The sequence below is a fragment of the Nanorana parkeri genome, unplaced genomic scaffold (genome assembly GCF_000935625.1).
Source record: "Nanorana parkeri isolate BGI_ZX_2015 unplaced genomic scaffold, ASM93562v1 scaffold742, whole genome shotgun sequence".
NCBI lineage: Eukaryota > Metazoa > Chordata > Amphibia > Anura > Dicroglossidae > Nanorana > Nanorana parkeri.
In genome coordinates, this window is record NW_017307010.1 from 627,048 (window position 1) to 638,590 (window position 11,543).

General features: G+C 45.6%; 1 protein-coding gene across 1 annotated transcript in view; it reads right to left on the minus strand.

The window, feature by feature from the left end:
* The window catches only part of DNAJB14 (DnaJ heat shock protein family (Hsp40) member B14), a 44,081-nt gene extending 33,071 nt beyond the window's left edge, over positions 1 to 11,010 (minus strand). The window contains exon 1 of the mRNA XM_018564275.1: positions 10,743 to 11,010. Within this exon, the coding sequence (XP_018419777.1) occupies positions 10,743 to 10,875 (133 nt within the window). The 5' untranslated portion in view covers positions 10,876 to 11,010. The remainder of the gene's footprint in view (positions 1 to 10,742) is intronic.
* Between the last annotated feature and the right edge of the window lie 533 nt (positions 11,011 to 11,543).

The following is an 11,543-nucleotide window of genomic DNA, read 5'->3' on the forward strand; positions in this document are numbered from 1 at the left end:
ACTGTTTTCCCAGCATTACCTGGATACCCCTCCAAATACAAGCATTTCTGCAATACTAAAGCGGACTGTACACAGAGAGAATTTCAGCCGGTCCCTGAGGAACTGGTCAAATTTCAAGGCATGAGGGACACTGTCGGCACCCTTCACTTGACAAAAGTCGATTTTTTTTTAGCCAAACAGTGACTGCAGCCAAACAGATGCAGGAATTGTCTGGGTTTTCGGCAACCGCTAGAGTAGCGGGAGATTTGCCCATTCACCCGTTCAGCTGGCAGGATGAATGAAAACAAACAATCTACTAGCACATGGCCAGACATAGCAATGGAGAGATTAAGAAGAGAACTGCTTGCTTGTCACTAGTGATGAAGCCGAGCTTGGTGTGAACCCAGTTTGCCTGAATTTTCTAAAGCATGCTCAAAACTCAGGGGCTAACAAGTCCCTGTGTGATAGCATTTGGAGGTGACAGGTACTCTTTCTTGACCCTGTCACCTCCAACACAGGAGTTATAGCACAGCACTGTGCTAAAACTCCTGTGACAGGAACGAGCAGCGGCTGGGGACAGAGGCTGAGGGAGGTGAAAGAGCCTGCCTCAGCTCCATTGTCCGGCTCCGTCACCGATCCACGCCCCCCTCTCAGTAAAAAATAAAAATAAAATCAGCCCTGCTACTTGTCCGCAGCAGGGCTAAAACGCTGAAAAAAACACTTGCCCAGAACTACGGGCATCAGGCGATACGAATTCCCCCTGCTATGGCCCTTGTTTACACCCGAGTAGAGCTGCAACTAATGATTATTTTCATAATCAAATTAGTTGGCTGTTTATTTTTCCAATTAAATTGGATTAAAAAAAACACAGCATCTTGTATTTAAAATAAAAAGACACAAATGGAATGTTACAAAGTTTTCTTCAGAGTGGGATGCCATTGACATTAATGGCACTACAACGCACTTCCCAGACCGGAATTTTCTGGCCGAAACCAAAAATGATGCTTGCCAATATTTTTTAGCTCAGTGCCATCATATTGGGGGGGGGGGGGCCTCACAAGCCCCCTATGCGATAGCACATTGGAGGTGACAGGTTCTCTTTAAGGTGACAGGGGACTTTTAGGGACCTAGTGTCACCTTTTCACTTCACTTGGTAATGACAGCAGCCTGCTGAGGCAGCTGAATATCAACATAGCAGGCAGTGGCTGGGTGCAATAGCTAGCCTGCTATTAGCCATTTTAAATTGCAATAGCCGGCTGGCTATGGCACCTGCCCGCTGCCTGCTGTCAATCAGCAGAGGAGGGCACTAAAGGAAACAAGTTTTCCTTCAGGTCCTCTGAAGGCTGATTGAGAGCAGGCAGCGGGGGGCACCAACGGTCTGTGTCCCCGCTACCTCTGCCGATACCGGGGAGATGCGCAGGGATTGAAAGGGACACCAGTGGGGCGGAGAATGGAGGAGCAGATCATCGCCATACCTGATCAGCGGTAAGCTGATCTGTGTGAAGGCACATTCACACCACATCATCTTTAGACCATATTGTTTCCAGACCTAAAATGCATCCTAATGTATCCCTATGCTATTTCTGGCCTCTGTTCACACCAGCGCAGTCCGTTCCAGACCAGAAAAATACTGCATGTCTCATTTTGTCTGGACTGGAATGCATGGAAACGCAATAAAAAAAAAAAAAAAAAAAAAAAAGCCCTGAAAGCCCATTTTAAGCAACAAAAACCCAGCAGAACACAATGTGCTGCGTTCCAGATCTGGTCCAGAAAATGGTGTGAACCTGCCCTAAATGCACACAAGTCTATTTACATCTGACTCCCAATGGACAGACACGGGGTCCAGTAGTTTCAGTTTTTTCCTCTAAGCCAAGGCAAGATGGATGAAAAATCTGGACGGACACAAATCTTACAACGGTGACATCCATTCTGATCAGCAGGGAATCTGTGCATGGAGCCCCTCCTGATCGGACCATGTGAAAGGGACCCTGCCACTACAGGGTTACTTGTACGATATAGATCACCTGTAAAAGAAGTATTTTCAGTGCTTGCCTTTCTATTGGCTTGTGTATTGAGAACGACTTCTACATCTCCGCTCCCCACCAAGTAATTAAGCCCTCTTATGAGTTGAATGTTTACTAGTCGCTGCGGTTGTAAGTCCTGCAGTGTTGTACAAATCAGTGGAAGAAATAACAGGGGACAGAGAGGGAGCAAGTATTCGACACACCCGGAAGCGCTGGCTTTTCAATACACAGGCTGCTGGAAATAATGTATCTTTTACAGATGCCTTGATTTGTAAAAGTCACAGGGTCAGTATAACGTGTCCTGTGCCATAAAACCACTGCGCTAATAACATTCAGCATCAAGAAAAAAAAAATGCAGCCAGCCATATTCCAAAGAAACCCGCACGTGTGGAAGTATGTGCATCTGCATTCTAAAACCATCATGTGAAACTTCGGTGCTTGCTGATTGATGCATCACCAATTAGAATGAAGCCTCAGGACAGAAATGGACAGATCTGATGGATAGTTGTGATAAACCAATGACACTACACGCATCAATCTTTATGTACATAGGCAACAACACTGGTGGAGTGTCTGGGAATGCCTCTCCATCACAAACTCATAAGCAAATGGGGTCTCAATATTACCAGATTTACACAAGGGATAGATGTGAACTTGAGCACTACACTAATGCTGGCCATACACTTGTATCTTTTTTTTCTCATTCACCCTGCAGGGTTGTTGAACATGGATGGGAGAATCTATGGTATCCTGACAGCCAGTGTCCGTTGCTTTTAAAGCACATGAACAGTATTTGCAGTAACTGCAGAAACTGGACTTTTATTGAACAGAGTGGTGCCGATGGGGCCACACTACTTACATTTTGTCTGAGTCAGCAGGCAGCATTATACTTGAATAGAAGACTAAAGCACATGGCGGGCACTGCGGGCATTTTCCATTTAGACTAGCTTTTCATTTTAAGAAAAACCTAGGGACTTTTCCATACTATTAAAATGAAAAAGGACTTCCACTTTAAAGTGGACCTTTACCCCCTTTCACTACAAATCACATCAGGCTGCAGCTCTGCATGCTGATATGAAATCATCTTACATTCATTAGGTAAATAAACATTATTTTAGCTTTCACTTACAATTCCTGTTTTTCTGCTTCCTGGTTGAGTAGGGCACTTCCTGGACTTGAAGATGCAACCTGGGAAGGCTCAGAGAAATCTAATCTGTAAACTGCAAAATCTCACGAGATCTCAGGGGAAAGGCACTTATTTCCCCTTCAGATGATGTGCACTATCATATGTTCCAAAAAGCAAGCCCAGAGTTTAGGAAGTAGAGGGAGATGGATTCATCTGCCCTTAGTGAAAATGGTCACTGTGAGAAGAATGGTGAGGAAAAGAAAAATGAGGTATGCAAAGAATACAAATTTGGCAAAGTGCCATGAGGAAATGTAGTGTTTCCCCGAACTTCTTTATCTCCTTGCTTGGCACTGGTCTGTGTGCCTTGCAAAGCAGCGACCAGTGTCCAGCGTAGAGGAGAGAAGCTTTCAGGAGGCCGTGACATGCCGAGCAGTGCAGCCAGTGAAAGCGGGCATCTTCAGAAGGCGGAGGTCTCCTCGCATCTTCTGTGTCAGGATGGAGAGGTGTGATTTGAGGAGAGCACTGTGATCTGCCACAGGAGGCAAGCTCTCCTCCCCCACCGCCTCCTGTGACAGCCCATTAACGACGGAGATTGGTATACAAATACTCACCGATCAGCTGATCGCTGAGTTTGTAAATAAAGGAACATAGTGTGCTTACCATGTCCCAGTTCTGAATGGGAAGTGATCTACATCACTTCCTGTTCATTCATGATTGCGGACATAGTAACTTACACTATATCCACAGTTTATGAATGGACAGGAACAGTCGTTATAGAGCAGTGGTTCTCAACCTGTGGGTCGCGACCCAAAAGTGGGTCACAACCCACTGTTGAGGGGGGTCACCACATGCTTTGTGCTGCGCTAGGCGAGAGGCTCCTCAGCCACCTCCTAGAGCAGCAGTGTCAGTTCTCCGGCCACGCCGCTAGATGGCACTGCAGCACTGGCAGCCGAGGGGGATCAAAGAGAGGGGAGCGGCAAAAGTGAGGGGAGCTGAATGCCACTTTGACCCCCAGAGAGCCCACACTGGCCACCTGAGAGCCCACACAGATACTAGTATTGGTGCATTCCTAAATTTTACCATGGGGGGGGGGGGCACCACAACCTGGCAAATGTTACCAAGGGGTCCCTGCCCTAGAAAGGTTGAGAACCACTGTTATAGAGGCTTCCTGTTCATTTATAACAGGGGCTGCAGAAAAAGAGATTCAGGGCTTTTTATTTTCGGTCTCAAATTTTTATTTCAGTGCATCCGTAATAAAAAGCCAGCAGTTCTCTGCTTTTGCTCCCCATACTCCGTGTGTGTGTGTTGTAAAGTAGCCACATCTAGAAAGGATTGTCACCAGCACACCAAAAGTTTTAAAGCAAAAAGTCCTTTATTGACAAATCGCCATCCAATACAAGCGCTTTCGGGGTCTCAGCAGTACCCCTTCATCAGGCTCAGAATGGATTACATGGACTACAATCCCACATTTAGCTTACTAACTTGTATTAAATTGTATTATCCATAACGGGAGTGAGTTTGGCGCAGTGTACTTTACAACACACACGGCGACCATGGGGAACAAAAGTAGCCACCCTCCAGAAGGAAGGACAGTGTCAGCACCAATTCAGAGATGATTTGAGGATCTACAGCCGAGTGATACACAAATAAGATACATTTATGTCAATAGTTATGATTGTAAAGCACATTTTTAAGATTTATCCCCCGAGTTTAGTGTCACCTGAAAGAGAACTGCAAGCTTTTTATTGTTTGCTTAGCTTATTTTTATTATACCTCCTCATGCATCACTTGTACCTCCTTTTTAGATTGAAAGCCCTCACAGGCAGGGCCCTCCTTACCATGTTGTCTTGAATTGTATCGTGATTGTAATGTCTTCCTTATATTGTAAAGCGCTGCACAAACTGTTGGCGCTATATAAATCCTGTATAATAATAATTTATCTTCCCAGTCTATGTTGGCAGTTTACTACCACTTTAAAATAAAGTGTGACGTTGAGCTTTAATTTATATGCCCATTGAAGCATGCAGACTAGCATTCTGTAACCTCACCTTACTTTCAAGTGGAGACAATAAAAACCTCCAAGAGAGGACCACAAAAACTTACCTAGAGTTTCCAATCCTGTTAAATCATGAGCTTTAGAGTACTGTATATCTATGGCAAATTCCAACTACACAAGAAAATGTTGTGCTTGTGATCAAACACTTGATCTCAATCCCCAGACAACCCTCGGATCATGTCTCGGCAATGTGTTAATCAGTTAATGGAGGAAACACATAGTATTACTAATTTAAATGAGAGATTCAATCCACCGCATACTGCAATGACTGGCTCAGCCAGTCCGACCCATCATGAACCTGCATAGCATGGAAACATCAGACACAGTTTACATATAAACACATACTGCACATGCCTGAAACACATGTCAATGTACGTTTTCCCTTAACAAGATCAGATACAGCTGCAAAGCAAAACAAGATACAGTATTAGGCCCCATTCACACGTAGCGACATACCTTTTGCAGCGGCCGGGATAGCGCGACTTTCGGGGCGACGGTAGCGCGACCTTCTCCGTCGGGCTCCATTAGAAAAAAGCAAAATCCGCCGGAAAAAGGGTCCTGTAGAAGCGACTGCGACATGGAGCTAAGACAGCTCCATTGAATATCATTAGCCGGCGACTTCTCGCGGCAAAAATGCGCGATATCGCGCGATAAATCGCTATGTGTGAATGGGGCCTTAGGAATGAGTATAGTATAAAGTGTTAGAAATATGAAGACTTCCTATATTTCCTAAAAACAGGAGACATATAGCTGAAAAATACCAATGACTACTTATGAAATCCTAGCAGCCAGAAACCCAAAGGGTCCTTTTCATCACATCGTATCCTATGTCCCTGACTGACTGGCATAAGAATTCTACGACTGGTGTCCTTCCATGATTTATAGGTAAAGATAAAGACACCGGCACTCCAAATTCATAAGCAAACGTCTATTTATTGACGTTTGCTTATGAATTGCACATCAATAAATAGGCGTTTGCTTATGAATTTGGAGTGCCGGTGTCTTTATCTTTACCTGCGATTATAACGGATGCCACCCGTTGACTACCGCAGCACCTGCTTTTCAAAGGGATTTGGCGGTCAGGAGTGCGATGGGACCATGGACTTTCTTCCATGATTTATAGCCCATCTCTAGCCCAAATGTTTTACAGTTGTATATAGAGTGTAGAAGGCTTAAAGGGTTATTAATCCCTCAGCGTGTTTTTGCATATATCTGCTAGCAAACAGGTTTAAACTTACCTGTGTCTTTGCGACCCGCTCCCGTCCAAACATCTGAAGAGTCTCGGGCAGCCGCAAAAAAATCTTGGGGCGGCCGCATGCGCACTTCAGATGTTTGGCGCCGGGAGACGAGGAGAGACACGAGTTAAGTCTATGGAGCAGCGTGCACCCGCGCAGACACCTTGGGACAGGAGAGAGGAGGAGGACGACAGAGGAGTCAGCGCTGGATCGGAGACCGGCACCAGCGCTGGAGGGACAGCTGAAAACGACAGGAAAGAAGAAGAAGATCGGATTAAGAGGTATCATTTAAGGTAAGTCCTTACACTAACATTGGGGGGGGGGTAGTAACCTTTAATGTCACTTTAAGGCTGGGTTCACACCTAGACGACAGCGTTTTTGCACAAGTTTTGTGTGCTTTTTCCACTTTTCTATGTGCGTTTTATGTGCATAAATCAGGATTGCACGTTTTTGTAAGCAGATTGTCGCTCGTTGACATGAAGACGCAAATGCACGTAAAACACATGCAAAAAGTGTGCAAAAACACAGCATACGCCCATTTTCAAGCTTTTTCCATTATGTCTATGGGGCCAAAACGAGCTGTAATATGGCAAAAAAACACATTTAAAAAAAAGCTCCTGTACTTTTTCCAGCAACAGGCATTTTGCTTATTGCGACAAAATGCTCAGATGTAAACAGGGCCAAAATAATTGAATGGGATTTTTGGGGGGGCATTATTATTTTTTTTTAGCGTTTTTTTTAGGGCAGAAAAAGCGCTACAAAACGCTCAGTGTGAACCAGGACTAAAACCTTTGTCAGGTTTTCTGTTAGGCCCCTATACACAGGCAGTGTCTGTTCCAATCAGCAAGGGATCCATATGAAATTGGAGAAGAATAGAACAGATATCACAAAAGTGTCTGTTCAGTTTTTTACTCCATCTTGTTAAAGGAGAACTATGGGGTTAAGGCTTTTCCCCATAGTTGTCCTTAGGGTAACGGGAGGACACAAACTAGCGTCCTCCCGTCACCCTAAGCTCAGTATACCGCGAGCTACATACTGAGACGCCGCAGCTGAAGCGGATCCTGACAATTATATCTGGATCCGCCCAGCTGCGTGACTGACAGCTGGCTCTGCCTATCTAAAGGCAGAGCCAGCTGTACCCGCCCCCTCCCCCGTCCGTTCCGCCAGTCAGCGCTGGTGGATCGAAGCGGGGAGGGGGGGAATCCACGTTTGACAAGCGGCACCGCCTGCTGTTGATTTTTGCCGCACTGTGCCACAAAGCACGGCAAGGTGTACAGCACTGTGCGGCTGCAGTGCTGACATTGCAGGGGTGGCTGGGGGGCATTAAAACTGCACATCAACCCCATGGTTTTACCACCCCTTCACCTCCCGTGTAAATGAGGCCTAATGGGGAACTTGGGAACCTGACAAAGGTTCTACCCCAATTCTAACCAAAAAGAAAACTTTTTGCCTAGAGATGCACTAAGTCCCCATCCACACCTGTGCAATTTGCATTTTTTTTTTTTTACCAACCTATATCTGTACTGCATACTACATGCAAACACTGTTACAAAACTAAGATCTTGCGATGGTTGTAAAGTGTATGGCCACCTTTAGAGTTACTACAATTATCTAATATAAAAGGAGCTCCCTAAACAATTTAATTTGCATCCTTATGCTACATGGTCATTAGTATTAGTAAAAGGAGATTGGACAATAAGCCTGCAATGTGTATAGTGCTCATGGAGTGTATTTCCACTTTTGCGGTGAAATTTGAGAAAACCCCCTCTATATGTCTGTTATGTGTTCCCATTCACACAGCATACGGACAAATAAACTGTAAAAATGATTTTTACCAAGAATATATATATATATAACACTAGAGGCAGCCTCTATTGCTTAGACTAAATGGCAATATGCAGATAAGGGACAATGTTAAACTGATATTAAAGTTAAAGGAGAACTATGGGGTCAGTGTTTTTCCCCATAGTTCTCCTTAGGGTAACGGTAAGACACAAACTAGCGTCCTCCTGTCACCCTAGGCTCAGTATACTGCGAGCTGTAGCTCACGGTATACTGAGACGCTGCAGCTGAAGCGGATCCCGACAATTATGTCTGGATCCGCTCAGCTGCGTGACTGACAGCTGGCTCTGCCTATCTAGAGGCAGAGCCAGCTGTACCCGCCCCCTCCCCCCTCCACTCAGCGCTGGCGGATCGGAGCGGGGAGGGGGGAATCCAGCCCCTCCCCTGTCACGGCAGAGAGCCGTGACAGGATCGAGAGGTGAGCGAACGCCGGTATGTGTTCGCTCACCTCCCGATTTACTGAGCCGACCTGTGACAGTCTCATTGTCACAGGTCGGCTAGAACTACGAAATGAGTGAAAAGCACTCACCTCATAGTTCTCCTTTAACCATTTCAAATGCTGGTTAAATCACTTACAATGGATGCTGCTTTTTTAAAAGTTTGTTTCCTGCAGAATCAGCTGGTTTCTTGAGCACTGGCCCTCATATCCTGTTTAGGGTAGCTGCTTTCCCTTGCAGGGTCCTATGGAGCCACCCTTGTGTGTGTTAGTAAGCTGTGTATGTCTCTAGAAACACACAGGCAAGTCACTCCCCTCCTTCCTGCTCTTCCACTCTTCTCTAAGCCAGTAGATGGAGAGTTGCTGGAGACTGCTCTATCCCCTGAGATCTTGTACTGGACAGGAAGTTCAGGGAAGCAGAGCTGAGAGAGTTGGAGCTGTTTGAAACCATGTCGACTGTTAGTTGTTGGGCAAACAATGATAAAAATACTTTGCAAGGCAATGCATATTTAATTGGAAAAAGAAGAGGAAAAAAAAAGGGTTAAAAGGAGAACTATGAGATGAGTGATTTCCACTCACCTCATAGTTAAATACTACTTTAAGATCTTCTTCACCATACAATGTACCAGCCAAGCCTTGAGATCTTTAACCCTTTGTCAGGACAGACAGTCCTGCACACAAGTTTACAACTAATAGATAAACTAAACTGATACATAAACAAACCTAATAAGGTCAGCCAGCACAGACAGGGTTAATTTTGGCAAACTTACTCCTCAGCCCCCTCCTTAACATTCCATTCAAGTCAAATTCAATTTTTTTGGCAAATAAAAAAAAGGTAAGCAGCATATTTTAAATTTTGTTTTTTAAAGTTATGCTATATGAATGGGAAGATGTCACAAATATAAAATATCCCAATCTGGCTGTAAAAGTGGAAGGGGCCATAGTGAAAGGCTTTTGTTTGCTTCGAGCGGGTTTTGTTTATGGGAATGCAAAACATGCAGGTCACAAGGAGGTCAGAAGCAGGTCAAGAGGAAGACAGCTGCGGGTCAGAAAGAAGGACAGCTGCGGGTCAGAAAGGAGGACAGCTGCGGGTCAGAAAGGAGGACAGCGGCGGGGCAGAAGCAGGTCAAGGGGAGGACTGAAGGACAGCTGCGGGTCAGAAGCAGGTCAAGGGGAGGACTGAAGGACAGCTGATGGTCAAACGCAGGTCAGGAGGAGGACAGCTGCGGGGTCAAAAAAGGAGGACAACTGCAGGTCAAATGCACCGGTCCATAAATTCTAAAATGATCTCAGAAGCTCATACGGGTGCCACTGAAACTTAAAGCCAATCCATATCCATAAATCAGATTGCAAAGTATGTGACCTGCTCAAGGCTTGGACCAGAGTAACAGATCTAAACCCTGCTAGAGTATGATTTGAAATTTCCTTTTTAGTGTATTTTCCAGCCCTATGAAAACGGAGAGCAGACGTTGATCTCCAACAGACACTGAATTGCTTATGCCATACTGCACCTGCATTTCCAACTCGTTCATACAATGTAGAGAACGTTATGAAGTCTGCTGCCTCCGCGGCGGGTTCTCTGCATATCGCTGCCTACTAGGGGAGATGCCAGTCACATTACTTTGACAGGTCATGTGAATGGGCTCTCCTCCTAACAATGTTTTACCTTACCTCATAAAAAGCACAAGTACATTTGTAAAGCAGTGATGTCTTTTATAAATATACCAGTTGTCTCTAAATCAAAAGCATGGCCATGGGAAGGCCACACTGCTGCTTTATACCTGGACCCCTTAACATGCTATCTCCACAATTACTATGTACGGTCAATTCTAATGTACATAAAATATGAGGATAGTCTGAGGCCCTTATAGTTTTCTGTATACCATCGTACACTTATTTCATCGCCTCCATATACCATCGTGTATAATGACAAGGCTGCTATAAGGAAGCAGTGTGCCAGCTTTGCCACATCATACACTTCTAATGACACAGGGGGCTCACACCAATCAGTATATACAGACAGGGCCCCGGGCCCCTGGCTCACCGCGGGCCTCTGAGCTGGGATACAGCTTCCCGGCTTTGGTCAGGAATTTTCTGGCTTTCTCTCGGTCCCCGACGATCAGCGCTGTCTTTGCGATCTGTAAGCACCGACTGGCTTCATCTTTATTACTCTCCATGATCCCGGGGCTCCTCTACTCCTCCAGCCCCGGCACTGAGCTCACAGTGACAGCAAAAGGCGACCGAGGGGAGGGATAATGTATACCGGCCCCTCCTTTCAACAAAACCATTTAACCACCGCCATCTTGCTACACTCATTCTACGAACCGGATATGAACTTCCGCCAACGGACGCGCTGACGTCATGAGTCCGTACGCCACGCCTCCGGTCTCTGTATATAGTGTATACATCTGGCGGGTATAAAGTGCACCTATTGCCGCTTTGCTAGAACATTTCAGTTTTTATTTTGATTAGACTGGGAAAAGGTTAGAACCATCGTCAGGTGTACTGATAGCTGAGGCTCCGTTAGACTTTCCCTCGCTTTCTGTTTTGGGTACAACGTTTTACCAGTTAGTAAGTGAAGGAATATCTGCAGCAAGGAACCAGACAACAATGAACGACTGACAAAGGTATACCCCTATGTAAAGGGTTTGTTCATAAAAAAACATCCTCTGCAGTCACTATAGACCAAGGGGGCCCATAAGGTCGATCGCGATCTACCAGTCCATCGCGTTGCGATCACTGGTAGATCGTGATGTCCTGGTTCTTCTCTGGATCCCCGGTGCTCTCCCCCATCTGTATGCAGCGGGGATCCCGGGAGAAGTGAATGAAGCAGTGCGGCAGCGGG